Source organism: Lepisma saccharinum, chromosome 9 (genome assembly GCF_977018435.1).
Source record: "Lepisma saccharinum chromosome 9, izLepSacc3.1, whole genome shotgun sequence".
In the NCBI taxonomy this organism is placed as follows: domain Eukaryota; kingdom Metazoa; phylum Arthropoda; class Insecta; order Zygentoma; family Lepismatidae; genus Lepisma; species Lepisma saccharinum.
Genome location: NC_139237.1, coordinates 60,604,797 through 60,625,891, shown reverse-complemented (window position 1 = coordinate 60,625,891; position 21,095 = coordinate 60,604,797). Strand labels below are relative to the sequence as shown.

General features: G+C 37.3%; 1 protein-coding gene across 2 annotated transcripts; it reads right to left on the bottom strand.

Annotated features, from left to right (window-relative positions):
- Positions 1-1,405: 1,405 nt before the first annotated feature.
- On the bottom strand, positions 1,406-20,250 carry LOC145992071 (putative tRNA (uracil-O(2)-)-methyltransferase). Of its 2 annotated transcripts, XM_083128254.1 has the most exons (6): positions 20,158-20,243; positions 19,640-19,688; positions 13,798-14,249; positions 11,065-11,381; positions 7,043-7,291; positions 1,406-2,381 (listed from the first exon to the last, which is right to left on the bottom strand). In XM_083128254.1, exons 3-6 carry the CDS (start codon positions 14,213-14,215, stop codon positions 1,449-1,451), a joined length of 1,917 nt encoding a protein of 638 aa, XP_082984380.1. In that variant the 5' UTR covers positions 14,216-14,249; positions 19,640-19,688; positions 20,158-20,243; the 3' UTR covers positions 1,406-1,448. The 2 variants fall into 2 exon arrangements, with proteins under 2 accessions (XP_082984380.1, XP_082984381.1); XM_083128255.1 differs by lacking the exon at positions 19,640-19,688 and having other exon boundaries at positions 20,158-20,250.
- Positions 20,251-21,095: the final 845 nt, after the last annotated feature.

Sequence of the window (21,095 nt, the reverse complement as noted above, 5' to 3'; positions counted from 1 at the left end):
GTAGTGCGATATGCTAACTGAATACAAAATGAGAAAATCTGTACCAGATGTGGAAACAACAGGAATATATAAGCTGTTCATGTTCAAAGGAATATGTAGGACAAGCAACAAGGAAAATGACAATAATATGGCACGAACACAATTTGGACATTACAAATTTAAACCCAAGAACAGGTTTGTCAGCTCATATCATCGAGGAGAAGCATATGATTAAAAAGAGTGATGGGAAACAAATTTGAATGTATGGGGTTCATTGCAGAAGAACGCTGGAATAAAATAATGAAAATGGTAACACAGACGCACTATGGAGTTTTCTATTTCACAAGTGGAGCAGGCAGGCCACCATCTTTAAAATTTAATGTAATGGAAAACATCAAGAATCTCTGTGAAAGCAATTATGATTTTGAATCGGCTGATTATATTTGGGATTCATAATTTTAAAAAAAGTGATCAATTTTTTTTTATCTGAAATAATAATAAAACGGACTGCTTGTTTCACAATTAAGTTGCTATATTACAACAATGTAACATTGACAACAACCATTGTATAACTGATTCTTTGTTAAATTTTTTTAATAAAACATTAAAATGCTGACCATGGCAAACTTTTATGGTATAAAAAATATACATAAAAACGTTACAGGGTCTTCTTCAGACGAAAATTCACAATAAATTTTAACCATTGTTATAACTATCTTTAATCGAACTAAAAATAAATGTCTGATGAAGGGAGCATGTGTTCTGGAAAGCGAAGCAAAATAAATCGATCAAGTCGTGGGCACCTGTATAAAATTTTATAGGGAGGGGGGGCGTCAAAATTGAAAAAATGTCAAGATATAGTAACATCGTATTTACATGTCACAAGAAGGAAGTATTTTATGGAACGTTGGGGGGGGGGGGGATAGAGATAAAAGCAGTAGTAAACTGCCTTCATGTTCATTGTGTCCGTTATGTCTATACTTCATTAGGCAAAGAGGCATGTGATTTAATCCTTCAAGCATGATGGTAATGTTTTGAGGGAATGTTCATACATGTATTCACTTGATTACCCTTCACTTCAGTGTTAAGGCATAGCAGCAATGTTGTTGCCTTATTATAAATGGGTCACAAGTTCGATTACTGGTGGAGGCACATAGTTGTTCCGATTCTACTTTAAACTGTAGGTCCAGTTCCAAAAGACATATTTTACTTTGCTAATTGTCTGCCTTGAGTAATTAAAAAAGCCTACATTTCCAGGCACTAGAAACTGCAAGCCAAAGATATTAAATTTTGCAAAGGAATATGTGTATACTATGTTTGACTTGGCGGACCTCTGTTTTCAGGTAAGGAAAATATATTCTGTTCAGTACATGGTGTACATGTACAAGTTGATAGATTTTCACAGTTGTTGAATGACAAACGTACAAACTTTTTCTAAATTATTTTATTAACAAAGTCTTATGTGCAAACTATACATCGTCATGTACAAAAGAATTGCTGTCTGTACCTTCAGAATTATGTTTATAACTACAGTCTTTCTCCAACAATGGGCAACCATCTGGATGGTTGGTAAAGAACCAGCAAGGCTTCTGCTTCCAGAGAAGTTTCCCATTTGACTGCAAAATCTTCTTCCGAGTTTCCCTCTGTCCAACCACAGAGGGCATTCTGAATTGCACCCTTCCCTGCTGAACAAAGAAAATATTATGGTTATTCTTGAGGAGTGTCTGCAAACCACCACATTCACTCTTCAACTGCTTCAGATTCTCTCTTGGGATCAACTTGGCAACCTCGCTGATCTCGAGCACTCCGCCTGAATTCCAAAGCTTGGGCTTGCAGTTTGAAACATTCACTTCTACAAGGCGCCGCTTTTTAAGAAGTTCGGAAACTACAATCTGAACTATAATGTCTATCAGTTCTTTATTGAGCTGGGTACAGTTGCGGACCTTTTCTACTGCTTCTCGAGGTTGGAAGTTTTCCACCCACTTGTTGGTGCTAGCTTCACCTGCTATGCATACCTCCTTACATCTTGCCTCCATAAAGGATTTAATATTTGCTTCCATGCTTGATGTATTTTCTATCTTGTACGTTCGGTCCCTGCCTACAATACAAACTCGCCTTGTTGATGGGATTCTAAGTTTGTCTATATCGGTCTTGAAACCACAAGTATCACAGATGGTCCTTACATAGTTCAAATATTCAAAGTATTGGCTTTTTGAAGCATCGATTCTCTGGTACTTCCGATTAAAGTCATATGTGCAACATGGAAGCAAGAAAAAGCGAGTGGTAAATGAAGTTTTAGCAGCAATAACTGGTATCCAAGGTGTCAACTCATCTGAATGGTTACCAATCAGCCAATCATAGCCAGGGTACAGTGATTCATCTGATGGTGTGATGGAAGTAACCTGCAAGAGTAAAAGTAATTGCTGTATTCAATGAAGCATATGCAAGAATAACAAACTGCTGTAATTTTCCTTGTTAAAAACCACACAAAACAATTAAACAGCATGATACAAAACACTTTAGATGGAAGTTTGTTCTAGCTTTCAACTCCATCTCAGTCTCTCGGCCAGACCTGATGATTGGACAAATTTTGAAGTGTTTTGCATTGTGCTTTTTTTATGTATTTTTAACAAGAATGTTGTTGGCACATGACGTAAGAAGTTTTTAATGTTGTATTTCTGTTACAATTGTGCAGTTATAATGTGACATATGCATTCTTGATACCCATGTTTACGAAAGAAAGGAATCAGGATTTTGGGTACATCATCATATCACACAGTGGAACCTTGTTTTTACCCATATTTACTATGCTTTAAGTGTTACAGGAAGATATCCAGAATGCCCTGCAATTTTGTTAAACCTGATTCAGCTTTATCTAGCTTAACATCATGATTTGTTTTGGTTACAATCAGCCAGACATTAGGGAGATTCCACATCAAGTGACAAGTGATACAACCTCTCAAACTGAACATGACTAATGGCAGTGACATGCCGTGATTTTTTTGCCTAGGAGAGAGGCAACATGCATGACAGATGATATGCTTGATGGGGGGGGGGGGGAGGGTTGCATGACAGATGATATGCTTGATGGGGGGGGGGGGGTCCTATAACACAGATAGTGTCAAATATATACTAAAGCTAACGTCACGTAGTTTCTTATGCATAAAAAACATAATTGTGGTCCATTTTTCTAGATTGAAGATTAAGGAAACTAGTGAAAATTTTGAGAAAAGGAGGGGAAAAAACAGCATTGTTCAAGTACTCAAAGCAACTGAAACTGCATGTTTTGAAAACATTTCAGGAAAAAAAGTTCCAGCCTTTCAAATGAAAACAGCCCAGGTAAGAAATGTAAATTGAATGGATTGCAGCATTGATACGGAGAAATGCAGATGGGCTGGAAAACCAATGTACACTCCCATTCAGAAAAAGTGGCACAGACTTCAACTGCCCAATTTTATAAAACGTGCCACTTTATGTGAACAGGAGTGTAAATGGTATGTAAAAGTTATGGTTATGGTCTCTGTACATTACAGAAGGAAAGTGCGTTGAAAATACCAAGTGTTATGGCACAGACCATTTATGGATAATAAGCAGGGCCAGATTAACCTATGGGCAACTGGGGCAATTGCTCCGGGGCCCCACCAAAAAAATATTTTAACCAGCTGGCTATGCTTGTGAAAAATTACATAAGAAGTTGTATTTTAAAAATTTAAAAAATTCAATATTGTCGTATGTCTACACTCTTCTGGATCCAATTGTAGCACAGCTCTCAGTTGATCTGTTTGTAGATATCTGAAGCTCAGTATACTTTATACCACGGATTGATTTGGCTGTGGTGTGGAAATAAGCCACACTTATTCAAACAATCAATTCTCAGATATGATTAAGATAATAAATAATCCTACGAAGTACATACATTTCTTTCGATAATGACATCGTATTAGAACTGCGAGTTTTTCTAGGGAACATTTTTTTGGAGATACTAGCGCTCTCTCGGTGCATCAGTGAACTACAGGACACCTAACTTTAAGCAGCGCTTTTGTGCTTTTTATTCTTAATTTTAAATAACATCATTTATAATAAATTATGTACATAAGTACAGTCTACTGCTCAGTTCTCTGTTTCCGTCTGAACCCCCTTCGTATTTACTGTTAACTCTTCATAATATACTGTAGGCATTTAGATGCAGAATTTTACTGCTGCTATAGCGCTACAATTTTCGTCCTGTACCTTTATTTTACTGCGCTATTCTCCCTGCAAACCTATCTGCAATATGTTCGATTGTGAATGACTACTGATTCTAAAATCAGGTCTACCATTTCAACTGCTGAAAATTGGTGGTTAACATATTGAGCTAATAAAGCTCCTAGTAAAAAATAATAAAAAATGGGGGGCCCCCCACAAACCTTGATACGGCCCTGATAATAAGTGTTTTGGTAGTAGCCATCACAATGTTTGCACCAATATCACATGTAGAGTAAATATTTCATGTCATGTTTCATTCACCCTCATGTAATGTGTACATAGTATTTACAACAACAACTCTCACTAGTACACTCCCACGAATGATAAGGAACTCGTGTTAATGAAATGAACATGGTGAGCAGTGTGTCAAAAATTGACTGAGTTTATACAATGGCAAAGGTTTGTTGATCATTTGAGATTAACCCTTATTCTACCTATTCACCCCCATAGTTTCCATCAGTTACTAGAGGCGAATGCTGGGTCAGTACTCTTGACACAGGCTATCCATCTTGCTACGCAAACTAGTTTGAGTGAGTGATTAATTTGACACTCGTATATGAGGAGAGAGACTGATCACCTTCAATGTGCTTTTCCAGTCCTCAGCTTGTTGTGTTGCTTCGGTACAAAAGTTTACCTTTATTTCTGAAGGTTCTCTTTTTATTTTTTTTATGTGGTTTTTATCTTTATGTAGCATGTGTAAATCATGCACTAACATTTTCATTTGTGAAAAATCAGTGTACACGTTAAACACACAATGATATGGTATACAACACACATAACGACTTAAAAAGCTAATCGAGAAGAGGTGATGTTACATTTTGAACTTGCCTTTATTTTAACACTTAGTGCAGAAAGCTACTATACTCTGTGTCAGGGATCTGTGGAGCAAGGCTGTACGTAATGGAAGAAAAGGGGAGAAAGTGAGTTGGTTGAACAAAGCAGTGCTCTCTACAATTGGCTGGTAGCTGCACACTTCTCATCTCACTTGTTCATTGGTCGAGCCCCCTTGAGTCACTACTTGGGCAGTGACTTGTTTTTGCTCGCTCCCGAGATTTCTGGGACAGTGTGTAGCTATAGCCAAGGGTAGACAAATACATGGTACCTGAAAATTTTCACCGGAAACCCAAATTTTCAAATTCAATCGTAAAAAAAAAAAAATTTTCTTTAAATTATTTCAACTTCCCTTTCCACATCACGTGTACGAGGGCTGCTGGAAAAGTTTCTGCAATCAATATGAAAAAATACATTTGAAATTCTGGAAATGGCTTTAATGTTTTTCAAAGTATTCACCCTTAATATCTGTACACTTTTGCACACGCTCAAACCAATTTTGAAAGCATTTTTTTCCACTCTGAAGCTCATACCTCAGAAATCGCTGTTCGGAATGCATCAACAGTTACTTTAGGCAACACAAATTGCTCACCACACATTTTATTTTTCATGTGTGGGAACAAGTCATTAATTCGACATTTTTACTGGATAAACAGTTGGGTGTGCTGAGTGGAAACTGGCGTTGTGGTGAAGAATAATGCGATGATTTGGGTTTGTTTTATGCAATTCATTGATGACCTCTGGCAAACAAATTGTTGTATACCACTAGGCATTTACAGTCCTTCGATCTTCTAAAGCTATTGTTGCCACATGTCCGGTATAACTGAAGAAACAAGCAATCATTTGCTTGGCAGCACTCCTCAAACGAACAACTTTTGTTGGTTTCGGCCCACTTTGAAACAGTCAAACAGTGGATTTCTGTTTAGTATCGGGTTCGTATGAATAGATCAAGTTTTGTCCCCTGTAACGATGTAGTACACCAAATTTGACTTGCCTCAGTTGAATTTTTTGAGCACTTCTTTACACCAATTCACACGGCCTGTTTCTGAACTTCGGTCAAGTTGTGGGATCCAACGGCTTGAAAGTTTCTGTACGTTCAGATGACCATGCAAAATCATATATATTGCTTTCATGTCAATGTTCAAGGATGCCTGAATCTCATGGCATGTCACATGCCGATCTCTCTCAATCATTTCACGCAAAGCATTAATATTACTGGCAACAACAGACATGGATGGATGACCTTCACAAAATTCATCACTGAGAAATATGCTACCATGTTGGAATTCAGAAAACCAATTGTATGCAGTCCTTTTGGATGGTGCTTCATCCCCAAAAGCCAAATGAAGTCACTCGATGCATTGTTTCAGTGTTAAAATACATTTGAAATCATAAAAAAATCATTGCCCGAAAGTGTTCATGAGTAATTTCCATTTCTCACACGAAACTACTTCTTCAAACTGCTGTGAAAAATAAACAAATAGGTTTAAACAAACAATCAAATATAATTTAAACATAAAAAAGGTCTATTCTTCCGATTATTATAATAGCGGAACACTAGCGCCACTGTTGGTGGTAGTTTGCAGAAACTTTTCCAGCAACCGTCGTATCATTAAATCACATTAATAAACATGCTATTATACAGTTGTGCACTGTTACTAGGCAAATTTTGAAATCTGCAGTGATATGGTAGAGTCTCGTATTAAAATGTAGTGGACAGTCATAAACACTGTTACCAGTAGAGCCACGTATACAGAGGGGTTTAGAAAAGCCACTCTGGTGCAAGAATTAATTACTTTTAAATCAATTTTGTGTGAATTAATAAATTAAGATGTTTTAAGGTCACATTTCAAAATCTGTAGTTTACTTCAGTTGGATTCATGGTTTTCGTAGCCAGTGTTTGTGAAAAAAAAAAAAAAGCTGGCTCCCAAATTATTTTTAGTTTTGTCTACCCCTGATACAGCCACCTTGGCATGTGGTTGCTCACCTGCAACTGAGTGGTGCTTGGGTACATATCCCAGATCTTTCTCTTCCTCACATCAAGTCCCAGGCCTGGATGTCCTTCACTGCTCAGAATGTAAACGAGGAGACCATTGCCACACCCCAAATCCACAAATGACTGTTTCTGCTGGAGGCCTTTCTCTACCCTCTCCTGCTCCCAGAGAAGAATCAGATATGAAGCAATGGCTATGTCCTCATAGACAAACTTCTTAGGGTCCGTGTTCTCCGTCCACATCTGCATAATAGTTTAATTCAGAGAAAACTTAGAAATGTAAAAAGTTTAACAACATTTTCAAGAAAATTTAGACATATCAAAAATTACAAAAATTTTCAGACTTAATGATTCAGTGTAATTTAGCAAAAAACTTAATTTATTCACCTATGATGTGGTTTCAGTGACGCACTCAACAACATAATGGCAATGGGAAATTCACAATTCAACTCTGCAATCTTCACAGTACCAGTAGTTAAAACAGCCTTTTTTATCTGTAGTACCATAGGAAATCACATGATTTAACTGCGGCGCAACCTCAATTTTATGTTTTCAGGGGACCAAGCTGATAAAACTTAAAATACAGGGAAATGTAAAATCGGGGAAAACTTTAAACATTTTGTTTGGTAGGAATTATTAAGATTGAATGTAGAATACAGGATAACATAAAATTGGGGTTCCACTGTAGTTGTACAGCTCCTGTGTGTGTGTGTCGGTGTAGCTCCTGTATATGTGTCTGTGTGTTACAGCACACTGTTCTTTTTTAAATGAACATTTTTCTTTTCAACCTTGAACAATATAATGATTCAGTGTAATTTGGCAAAAAACTTAATTTATTCACCTATTGGTGTCAGTGAACCACTGTCACCACTCAAAGACTGTTGACTAATATTCTAATAATTTTATAAATGACCTGATTTTGTCCATATTTCTGATTCTTGATTTCATGTTCACTGGATTTCACTTGCACATGAATGAAATTTCTTTTTTTGCTGTTACTTTGTAATTTTCTGTAAAACAGGTTGCCAAAGTTGATGGCCTCTCGTTGGTCTGTGTCTAGCATTGGATTGTTATGACTGATGTAATAGGTTTCTTTTTTTTAAAAAAAAACTAACATATTACTGTGACAGTCATTGACGGGAGGGGGTGGGGGTTGAACCCATCCATTGACCCCTGGAAATTTGCATAGTTCATTTCAAGAATTCAGAAACCTTATTTCTAATGTTAATAATGAAAATAAAGTTCAATTAGTTGGTATTCAAAGATAATAATGTGTTAAATCTAAAAAAAAAGTGTGTAGAAAACAGGAACCAGTTTATATTTTCATATTCTACTGTTTGCACCAAAGAATAAATGATTTCGCAGTTTTCAAAATTCCAAAAATTAATTTTTTTTATGAGAGGTCACAACATATAAACCATCTGTTTAAAATTTCTCCCTAATGCTTAAAGCCTTTTTTGAAAGAGGTGTCTAAAAACAAATAAAGAAATGCAATAACTATGCATTGCAGTACATAATAATTAGAGCCCGGAAGTTCAGGCATTTATTTTCGTTAAAATAGGCAGGCAAAAAGGCATTTATAATGTGGAAAATAGGCACTAAAAATGGGAAAAAAGGCAAAATAAACTGGAAAAGGCACATTTGAAAGTCCCTTACTTTTATCTATAATTTCTGGCAAAATGTTAATGAAACATACATAAAACAAGCAAATGTAGCTGGACTCATTTCGATAACAGCATTTTCACCTTTTAGAATATCACAAATTGTCTTCAATTGTTTCAAGTCATCATTTGCACTCACTACCCATTTGCACTTTTCCACAACAGCTGACCCCTTTTCTCCTGACACTTCCATCATCTGCTGCATAGATTCCTCGAAGATTTTCATGGATGCTACAAGAGTCTCACCTCTTTTTTCTAGCTTTGTAATTGTCTCTTGCAATGCACCATAATGTGCAAAAATAAACGACAGTTCATTCTTCAGTTCTGAATAGCACAGGAGTTTTTTCACTTCACGAATTGAAGCCGCTTCATTTTCTGGAAGAGCATCGATCACCTCACTGATTTTTTCAAGGTGGTTAGCATAATATATAGCTGCTGATATCCAGGTTCCCCATCTCGTCAAGACTGGTTGCGGAGGTAAACTAAGCTCAGGTGCAACTTCCTGAAATGTTCGGGTTCGAGAGGGAGATTTCAGAAATATCTTCTTTGTGTTCGAAATCAACCTGTCCACTTCTGGGTGCAACACTAACTTTTTCGGCGATTCTGTGCACTGCGTAGTCTACACATGTGATATGAAGCATGTTTGGGAAGAGAATTTTCAATGCTATGGCAGCCTTCTTTATATAGGGAGCTGCATCACTGATAAAAAGTAACATGTCATCATGATGTACACCATCTGTCCAGAGCAGAAGTAGGGAATTTGAGAATAACTGAGCTATTGACGAACCATTGGCTCTCTCTAGTTGTTCTGACGTGAGAAGAAATGACGAGGATTCTCCGCATGTTGGTTCAATAGTTCATACGATGACGTTGGCTATTCAGCGTCCCATAGCGTCAGTACTTTCATCCGTTTAAATCCAAACCTTCTTTCCACCAACTTCAGCACGAATTCTTTGCAGAGCTTCTTCGTAGCAGATACTTAAATATGTTTTCCGCGGCGTAGATTCCGACGGCACCATTTCTTTAGTGTATTTCTCCAGGAATTTCCTCAGTGACTTGTCTTTCCACTTTCCAGAAAGGTATCCCTGCTTCCATGAAAGCTTTGCAAAGTTCAAGAGAAAACTGAGATTGCCTGTTGGATAAAGTGCCCACTGTTGAAATTAGGGATATCTTCTTCTGTCCAACCTTTTTGGCAACTGCAGATTTATGTTTTGCTGTTGACGCATGCTGAGATATAAAGTATTTTTTCTCATGGTTGAATGTTTTTTCACATATCTTGCAGAGAAGAATAGTACCATCTGTCAAAAATGTGCTTTCACCAAATTCATGCACGTAACCATGTAACTTACCACCTAATAGCACACTAAATTTCGGCATGATGACAACTACACGATCCTTTCCTTCCAAAGTGCAGAACTAAACTAAAGATAGAGAACTTGATTTTGGAATCCATGCAAAGGCCCTTGGGCATTAGTGCTGTTTCTTGTCAATAACCTCCTGACACGGACGCTGGATGTGATGACGTAATTGTGCAGGTGTTCTGCAACAGGTTTTCAGCAGTCAATCATTCACAAGGACATGTTAACGGAAAGGCAATATCATAACTCAGCACGAAATACTATTTTTTTTTAAAACACATTTTTCTCCTTCAGCAATGTTGAAACATACGTGAGTTCAATATTACTTAAATAAGGCGAAAATTATTCACATAATAAACGGAAAAAAAATAAATGCCAACAATGTTTTTTCGGAGAAAAATGATTTATTTACACATTTTTTTTAAAAAATGTTCAAATTTCATTGAAAAAGGCAAAAAAAGGCATTATAATTAAAAATAGGCAGTGGGGTCCCAAATAGGCAAAATAGGCAAAATGAAAAGGCTTCTAAAACATTCGAAACAACATAAAAAATGTATATCCGGAAAAATTTTATCAATATATGCAGTAGATAAAAAGAGGCATTTTGCCAAACGTCCGGGCTCTAATAATAATAATAATAATAATGGTCCATCTAATAACAACAATAAGAATTATTCACAAATTTTACTTCAATTCTATTATTATTATTCATTTATAATTGCTAATATTTTATAATAATAAGTATGATGATCATAATAATAATAATTATTATTGTTATTATTTCTTCTATTCAAGTCTCATCAATGGCCTTGACCCCCCTTACAAAAATTTCTGGCAATGCCCATGGTGACAGTCATTTTCCAGGGATTTGCAATTACAAAGAAATGTTTAAAAACAAAATCTCAAAAGGAAAAGTAATTGAGGTTAATGCATAACTAACACCAATGTAATGCAATTATATGTTTATATGATTGTTATGCATGACATTATTCTTTACCTTCTCTATTTTCTTGCCATACTCCATCTTCAACCTCTGGTACATTTCACTATACTTGTCTACAGGCACCAGTTTCATAGACCCTGGTATCCCGCTGCTTTGGAAATTATCGCTTTCTTCAACCCATTTGCAGAATTTATGGAAGAACACGTTCTTCAGCCACGTTGATGATGAATCCTTTTCAATGTTATCCACATATCCTGATAACCTTATAACTTCACCAGTGAACTCTATGCTAAATGGAAATGCTACAGAGGGTGATTTCTTCTCAAGGGTGTGCTTCAGACCAAAGTAGGTTGCAATATTCCGTCTTTTGTCTAAGGGAAGAAAAGAGAAAATATATTTATTCTATGTAATGTTGCGGACACAGAACCGAAGCACCTAAAACCATTTTATCAGCTTTCCTCGCAATGAATGATGAACAAATTTTTTTGGGGCTATCAACCAGGTTAGTTATGGAAACGTTTCGCCCTCGTATTCAGGGTGGATGATAGTGACGTTAGCTCTCAAGAGATCGGAAACATTTCCAGAATTCACTTGGTTGATAGCCCAAGAAAATCTGTTCATTATGTTATCATCTACCCAGCAGATCAGAGTGATGTTAGCTCTTGAAAGTTTGGAAATTTTTCAAGAGCTCACCCTTGAAATATTAATTAAACGTAAGATATACCATATTTGCTGGCATACAAGACAGATATTTTTCCCTTTAAAAATTGGTCTTAAAAACAGGCTTCACCTTGTACGCCGATACTAAGTTTTTGATTACTTACTATTCTGATTTAGATGAGGTTTCAAGTGATTTCATTTGGCTCTGGAGATGTATGTCAGTTCTGACGAAGATTAAAATGTATTCTTTCCTAGTTAGATTATGTAAGTTATTTGTTGTAAGTAGAACTACACATTATTTTATATTTGAAATACTGTAAATTAATTATAATATTCAGTGATAAACTTTTTAAAAAAATGTCTACAAAAAAGGGTGTGTGTTTCATACACTGGCAAACATGGTAATTCCTTTGGAGCTTTTATTTATTTTGATTATTTTTATCATTATGGCAATGAACTTCCAATGTAACTAGAGCAAGACAACAGCAGCCATAGCATAAGACCCTTTAAGGAGAGAGTTAATTTGATTTGATTTGATTTAGTTTATTTTACTTCGCGTTTTGTGCCTCTTGGCTAATTTGCGAAGATGGGGATGAGTGATGAAATGATGAAATTGATGAATGGACATTCACAAACAACCAAGCCCGACCGGGGAGAGAGTTAAGAATGACAACATTTTACCCCCTTTACAGTCCATGTCTGACTCTAGGTGACCATTCCATATTTAAAAATTTGAAAAACAATTAGCAAAATATACCATGCTAGTAGTGGGGTACAGGCTACTGAAGTAAACTACATAATGTTAAAGGATAAAATAATTACCTGTGGTACTGACTGCTTCCATCAAAATGGACCAAGTGTGCAGGACAGTGGAATATCATATTGAGAAATACTGAAGATATATATGTCCACGTATCCTATCCCATTTTTCTTTAATATGTCAATCCGGGTGATGCATAAGTTCACAGCATTTTTTCACCATGGCAAAAGTTTTTTTTATTATTATTATTTGATACTCATTTCAGATTAACAAAAGACAGAAATTAATCATTAACATTTTTTTCCTTCATTGTCTACGACTGTCTACCTATGCTGGGTGTTTTTAGATTCAATGTCGGAGGAAATCAGTTGATTTGGGGTAAAAAGATGTCATCAAGCCAATTTTGAAGATCATTTTTGTTACCAAAGGAGTTTCCTTGAAGATTGGTGGATTGAGAGACAAAAAGGTGGAAATCTGAGGGTGCAAGATCGGGGGAGTAAGGAGGATGTGGAATAACCTCCCAACTAAGCCCCTGGATAGCAGCTTTTGTCATGTTAAAGGATTGTCACAGCAGCACTTGTTGATTTGTGTTTTCACTTAAAGCATGCAGTATCCTGAACCTAGCCCACGGAATGTAAATGTCTCATAATGGTTGAATTGTCACATTTGCTAATTCTTGGGTCAACTGATGTGGATCATCATGGATTAAACCATCTTCATCAAAGACCAATGGTCTTCCTGAACGTGGAGAATCACTCAAGTCAAAATTGCCCTCTGAAATGACAAAACCATTTTCTTGCCCTTCTCTCCCCGTACACAGAACAAATGTTTTGAGGTGCCTCCCCAGCCTTTGCTCCTCTCACAGAAGAATATGTCGAAAGTGTTTGTTTTTTCCCCATTTGACATTTATTGTTCTTTAGCCCACAAATAACACTGTCTTCCTTCAACAAACAAGGAAATTCAATGTGTATTCAAAGCACAACATGCCACTCCAATTGACGAATGTTAAAATATAAATAAACTCCTAACACCTCAGGGCTGCCATACCGAACGTAAACGCTGCAAACTTACGCATCAACACAATATAGCACTTCTCATGGCTTTTTGAAGTGTCACTGCACTACAAGTGAATCTATATTTGTATTTTTGTTATGTAGTGTCGCTTTTCTGCCACTTTGTGGCAACAATGAGGATGAGCGAGTGACTAGATGATATTTGATGAAGGGACACTCACAAATACCACCCATTCCCATAATGGGATTGAAACCTGGGAACTTTGGTGTCAAAATCAAAAAGATGACCACTTACTGTGCTCGGCCACTGAACCAGCAGCTACAAGTAAACTGATACAAGAAATACTAACTTACCAAGCACTCCAATTTCCAGAATAAGTGAGAAAAGTTCACTGTCCTTAGGAATGAGCTTTCTTCCAACTATATACAGAGAATCTTCCTTTTCATCTTCAAGACACAGCTCATCTTTTACATCTTCAACCACTGTCCCCAGGGTATTCAAAGACTCAAAAATTTCCTTCTTTTCAATCGAATTTCCATTCAACACGCTGACCGCTTCCAACAGTTTCTCATGGTCGCAGGGTTCTATCACTTTTGTGAAAAATAAAGGGACACTTCCTCGGAGGATTCTGTTCACTGTATGTGGGCACCTGTGCCACACTGCAATGCCATTCCAAAAATTCCGGGCTTGGATTGATTCAGAAACTTGATGCAGAGCGAGTATTTGTTTGTTTGTTATTTCATGCATTTGAGAAGATTTGGAGGTATCCATTAGGTTTCGGTGGATGACTAGAAGCTATTGAATACTGCAAGAAAAAAAAAGGATCAATCAACTAATGTTATTTGAAATTTCAAAGGTTGCTTTGTTCAGCTTGATTCACTGGAATGTGACTGGTTTAAAACTATATCTGAATACATGAGGTGAGATGTAGTTTGAAGGATTTCACACTATAAGTACAGAGTGTTTTTATGTAACATTTTTACAGGCTCGTAACAACCACATAGATCTGATATATCATATCAGAAGATCTGATATTCACCATAAGGAAAGACACTACAAGTATGGAAATGATTTGATTATGGCATTTCTAGATATAGAAAAGGCATATGATAGCATGATCAGAACAAAGATTTGGAAGGCTCTAAGAGGGAAAGGGGTCGAGGAAGAGATAGTGTGTAGAGTGCAGAGCACATACAAGGCCAACCAGAGCTGTGTAAAGACACCAGTGGGAAGAACACAGTGGTTCAGTATAAGAAATGGACTAAAACATGGAAGTGCTCTTTCCCCACTGCTCTTCATAATTACAATGGATGCAATTAACAAAGAGGTGGGGAAGAAGATAGAAGAGGAAGAGATGAAGGCCTTATTGTTCGCTGATGACTTAGTAATATGGGGAAACAGGAAAGAAGAAGTACAGAGACAGCTTGATAGTTGGAATAAGGAAATCAGAAGAGCAGGAATAAAATTCAGTGCAGAAAAGAGCGAGGTGCTATACCATGTTTGTTAGAACCCTATCCTGTTTCCCACGCTAGCGATCACTCGACAGTTTTGGTGCCAATGAGAAACAAGGAAAACGTCGTCTACTGGCAGGCGAGGAGCGAATGGAAGCCAGAAGAGAGGAGCTTACATACACACTGTTGCCACGTTGCGTATTTTAATTTGCTACCTGGCTTTTGCTTTCCTCTTCACGAAGTTCATGCGACCTGCAGCAGCAATGCTGCGTGGTTTATGCTAGAAAAGCCAACATTCAGCTAGCGCGGGACAGGTTGTAACAAACATGGTATAATAACAAGTAACAGAGCCAGAAATGAACCAAGAATAAGATGGACATGGAAGAGTTGAGGGTAGTGGAGAGCTTTGAATATCTAGGAAGCATAATTGAGAGAAGTGGAAGAATAGATGAGGAGGTAAACAGAAGAGGACAAATGGGTCGTGGACTATAGCAAAGTGTTCGAAGATTAATATGGAACAGGGATGTGCCTATGAAATGCAAGAAGGTAATATATAACACATACTATGTACCAATAATTACATATGGAGCAGAGACTTGGACAATGACAGAGAGAGACAAAAGTAAGATGCAGGCAGTGGAGATGAAATTTTTAAGCATATTGGGGAAGACTAGAAGGGATAGAATAAGGAATGAGGAGATCCAACAGACAGTATGTGTGGTGAAGCTTCAGGACAGGATAGATCAGGCACAGATGAGATGGTTCGGACACATGAAGAGGATGGATGCAGAAAGACTACCAGTAAGAGCTTACAATGCACAAGGAGTGGGAATAAGGCCAAGGGGGAGACCAAGATGCCAGTGGAAAGAGCAGATAGTAGAGAATGTTAGGAGAAGAGGATAAGATTGGAATACCGTGGAAAGAGAGGAGTGGTGGAAGACCAGGAAAAAAGGACTTCTATGTCGACCCAGAGAGAGGCAGGAAACGGCTAAGGATGATGATGATAACAACCCATAAACTACAAGAAGAAACATTTGCTTTTGGAATGACCTACCATATTTGTAGAATTATTTCTCTTGTAGACTACGGTTGTTAAAAGCATAAAAAGACAGTTTTTGTTGTGGCATTTCAGGAGAACACACACTCCCTTCATCAGACCTTTATTTTTAGTTTGATTAAAGATACAGTTATAACAATGGTTAAAAATGGAAAAACTACCATATTTATATTGGAGGCTGAAAACCACTTTTCACTATTTACGTACATTATTACAGTGAAGAAAGCAATATGAGCATTTCATGTTTTTGTAAAACAAAAAATGGGCAGATACTGAAACTTGAAAATATGTTACATTTTCTTTGAGGCCATACATCCACATGAAAAAATTCTACAAAATTCCACTTGGGTACACCTACTTGCAGAACACCATATATTTTCTAATTCCATGTGTGTGTGTGATGTGGCATTGATGATGTGTGTTATTTAATACACTATTAGTTTCAAAATGATTAGTCTGATACCAAGTTACAGACCCATTCTGTATGTGTGTATATATTAGGCCTGAGCCGATAACGATACCACTGGTATCGGAAAGAATTGGTTGTATTTTATTTACTGATACCAACCAATACTTTCCCTGCATTTAGGTGTTTTGTTGGGTCCACAAAAATACTGCACGACACTTTAGCGGCATCAAATTATCCTGGAAGTTGTGAAAAAATTCAAAGTTTCCATCTATTTTGCACCAATATTGTGGGGAAAAAAATAGGGTTGAGCTGATGTCACATTGAACCGATACAGATTCCCACCGACACAGGTGCTTGAAAATTGTAATAATAAAAAAGTATTCAAAATATTGATTAATAATTAGTGTGTATTCCACTGTTAATTATATTCATCAATTTACCAAGATTTTTGCTTTAAAATATTCAAAAATACCATAAGAATATTAAAATTCTCAAAATTAAACTTTCACACAAAACTGGTGCAAAATAACAGAAAACTTTGAATTTTGCAAAATTAGAACTAACAAAAGTGTTTTGTGGCATTTTTGCAGAGCCTGTGAAAGACCAAAATGCCTGGAAAGTGTCAGTAAAGAGTAAATAACTTCAAAGCGATTCTTTCCAACACCGATACCAGTTATATCGACCGATACTGATACATCAACCTCGGTCAGCCTTAAGGTGCGTATACATGTGCGAACCGAACCGTCCGCGAACCGCTTGTGAACCTCTTCTCACTATTGGGACGTGGTTTTCAGAGCAGGGCGAACTGCTTGTGAACCGCTCGTGGTGTTCCATGTCCTGTTGGTTTTCTGACGAATACAAAGGCGTTTGCAGTTCACACTGGGATGGCATCGTGCGTAGTTCGTTGCTTCTGGTCTGCTCGCGAACCTCCAGATTTTCTATTGGTTTTGTTACAGTTTTTGATGTAATTATGGAGTGGTCAGAGGAAAATGCACTAAAGCTTATTGGTATTTATGAAACCAGACCTTTACTTTGGGATACTAAACATAAGGACCATTTAAAAAAAAAAAAAAATATTTAAAAGAAGATGCCTGGAGGGAAATAGGTGCAGAGATGAATATTTGTGCAGACAAATGTGACTTAAAATCCACCATAAGCTCCGTACCAGTGCGTTTCTTATACAGGTTGCTGTGCCACCAACGTCGTTGTTTCCTCTTCTTCTTGCACAAACTAGCCATCACTAAAGCCGCACCCCTTATCACCAGAGCTAGGAATTTTAGGCACTGCACCTTAAATTATTTTGTGTGAAAATGAGTAAAAAAGTTACTCATCTCCAAAATAAGCACGTATTGAACTCTACTCATGGTGTTTCGGTTGCACCTTTTTGCACTTTTTTCACAATCTCGGAACATTTTGCACCTTTTCGCTCTTTTTGCATCTTTATCATTTTTTTAAATACAACCTGCGCGCTGTTTAACCCCACCCACATTCGAGGCATGGCTTCTTGGCATGCGATTCTTGTTTACCACACAAGAATGAATCGGCTTTCTTCAGTTCTTGGACGTTAACGTAGTAAGCGCACGGACTTTAAACAGTGCCAACAATGACGCATTACAATTGCTAGAAGTTGTGCTTTTTTGTCCTATGCTGTATTGTTTACTAATTGTTCAAACCCTACAATCTACAACAAGGATGTGGACTACAGGTTGAAAACAAAATACGCACCACTTGTGTCTGTTGACGTTGAACGTTTTTTTTCAACTTACAGTATCTGCTTAGTGACCGCAGATGTAGCCTCACTCAGAAGAACATAGAAATTTTGAATGTAATCTATTTTAACAGTTTTCTAGATGACTAATTCTAAGCAAGTAAGAAGCAGCATAGTTTCCTTTATGTCACTTTCTAATGTATCAGAAAATTTTCTTTGCTTAGTTATATTAAACGATTTAAAACCAGCGAATACTCTGTGTTTATCCAGACAAGTTGAATTATATATGTATGCACTGCTCACAATAAATTTACATCTGAAAATTAGCACCTATTTTAGCACCTTTTTTGTACAAAAATTGGCACCCTTTTTGCACCTTTATTGGCAAATTTTTGCACCTAAAATTCCTAGCTCTGCCATCACCAAAATCGCATACTTTTCCTCACGCAAAGACATGATGACAAGATGAACACTGAACAAATGATTTGCCTGTGGTTCGCGGTTTCCCATGGATTGTTGGAAGTTCGCTGTAAGAATAATTTCAGCGAACGGTTCACAAAGCAGCTCGCAAACAGTTCGGTTTGCACATGTATAATACGCACCTTTAGAAAAAACTGTATTTTGTGATTGCATATCAGGTATTATAATATTCTGTCTGATCTAATTCTTGAATATTTTTAGGTTCCAGAAAACTGATGCTTATAAATGAATGATAATCATCCATAAACACTAATCAATATTTTACACAACTTTTAATTGTTACAATTCTCAAGCATTGCTATCAGTGGGAATCTGAAAGAGTATCAACATTGATCAGTTCAAATTGATATCAGCCTAGTCCTAATATGTGTATTGAAGCAATGCCAGTTAAAAGGAAAATGTACTGCTGTGTATTGCATCATGCCAAGAAGGAACATATACTTGGTGTGGAGGTGAGGCCAAACACATTCTTGATGAAAGCCATACGGGAGCCATGCTCTGGCTGTTTTTATCCCCTATCTCTCAGAACCTATTCATTAAATGTAAATTCTGAAATTCAAATTCTTCATTTGCATGGACAAGATTCACCCTGAACGTATATTGAAAAATGAGCTCAATACTTATTTAAATTTAACATTGTAATCTTGCAAGCTGAAGCCAAATGCAGCATTCCAGGGGTCCACAAAGATATACTATACACTTTGTTCTTACCAAACGCACGGTCATGAAATTAGGAAGGTGGCAGAAGTTCGTGCTGTTGCCATGTCGGAGCACAACCCCATGTGTTCGGAGGTTTAAGAGCAGTCCGATGTGTAGATACGGAACTCCATTTCCGGGACCCATAACAAACTTTCAATTCACACTGTCACCAGCTGTGTATTGAATGGGACTCAAAAGTGCCCTGTAGAGAGGTCGGTCTGATGCTTGAACTAGGCAATGCAGCCTGGTTGCTGTTGCCACACAGTGTGTGGAAACCAGCGACTTTTGTCCCGCTCTCGATTTGCTTTTCCCATGTGGTGCCAGTGAAATTCTACCCAGCTGCCTATTTTCATGGCCATGCATCTAAGTTATAACTGTTGGAAGTACCTACCTATGAAAATGGCTTGCTATTTATTCATTTACTGCTTTGCACCAGAATACTGAAAGAAAAACACAATGAACAATACATGTCTTGTTTTTTGTTCATCAAGAGATATTCTCTGAAAAATGTTCAAATAGGCACAAATTATTGTGTACAAAAAAAGCAATGTTTATGGGTTACAGCAGGCCTGATGAATTTGCTATAATTGTGGAAGTGTTCTCATATGCATATATTGACTGCAGAGTGAGCAGCCTTGGACAATCCTCAGAAGTGATCAAACAAATTATTTGAAAATTAGCTGGGTAATTTTCACCCACACATGCATCATTATGAGTTAAACTGCAGCTATATAATTCAAGAATGATGCAAAGAACTGATGGTTTAATACTAGCAGTAAAATTGGGTTTAAACATGACTGTCAAGTGCAAAGCAATTGGAAAATTTTGAACAATAACTAATCTGGTTACAGCAAAAACCATCGCACATTTCTTTAAGAACTTGTTAATTAGTTATAACCAATAACCTACCTTCTTTACTACCCATTCCCCATCTTCTATTGCCCTCTGGATAATTTGCTGCACTCGTTCAGGATCTGGCTCTGAGCTATGCTGTTTATAGCTCTGAAAAATGAGAAATAATATTGCTGTATTGTTCATGCAATGGTATAATATTCATATAAAAAGCCCTCTTCCCCCATCATTTGGACAGGAACCTTTGTAATTCCTATTGTCGGGATGCGCTAGCAAGCGGCGTGGAACCACCCACTCTGGTAGCGATGCACTGTTGCCAGATTTTCGTGAGCCCACAGAAACATGAGGAAGGCTGAACTACTGCATCTCCTTATGTTACACAAACCCCAGTTCCCCATATATCGAATAGACAAGCTTGCAGAAGAAGCGGGGCATACGGTGGTCCATCTCCTGCCTTATCATTGTATGTACAATGCAATCGAACTTATTTGGGCACAGGTCAAAGGGCTGGTAGCACAGAGGAACACTTTGCCACCTTTTACACCGTCTAAAATTTTGCAATTGACAGAACAGGCTATCGGGGATGTGACAGCAGATAGGTGGCGTTCGGCTATAGAACACACAAGGAAGATTATTTCCGAAGCATGGGAAAAGGAGGGAGTTTAAGAGCAGCAAATGGAGGATTTTGTAATTTCACTTGGGCGGGAAGACAGCAGTGACAGTAGTAGCTCAGATGAAGATGTTCCTTTCCCAACCAACAATGAAGATTATCTTGGGATAGCGCCACTGCAATGGTAGCCGGTAAGCAAAAACAACTGATTCTTTAACTACTACTTCTGTTCTTTCATTCATTTTTTATGTTTTTACATACAGGTAGCTCAAAGCATTAATAACACATGTACCAAATGTATCATTAATGTTAAGGAAATCGAGCAATTGCAATGCGTTTCGTTGTAATTTATTGAACTCTGTATTGCCAGAGCCTGTATTCTCAT

Coding starts and splice junctions, on each gene's coding strand:
- LOC145992071 (XM_083128255.1), bottom strand. CDS start 14,215: ATGGATACCTCCAAATCTTCTCAAATGCATGAAATAACAAACAAACAA. Junction 11,382..13,797: donor TCTGGAAATTGGAGTGCTTG/GTAAGTTAGTAT, acceptor TTCTTCCCTTAG/ACAAAAGACGGAATATTGCA. Junction 2,382..7,042: donor CAAGCACCACTCAGTTGCAG/GTGAGCAACCAC, acceptor TTACTCTTGCAG/GTTACTTCCATCACACCATC.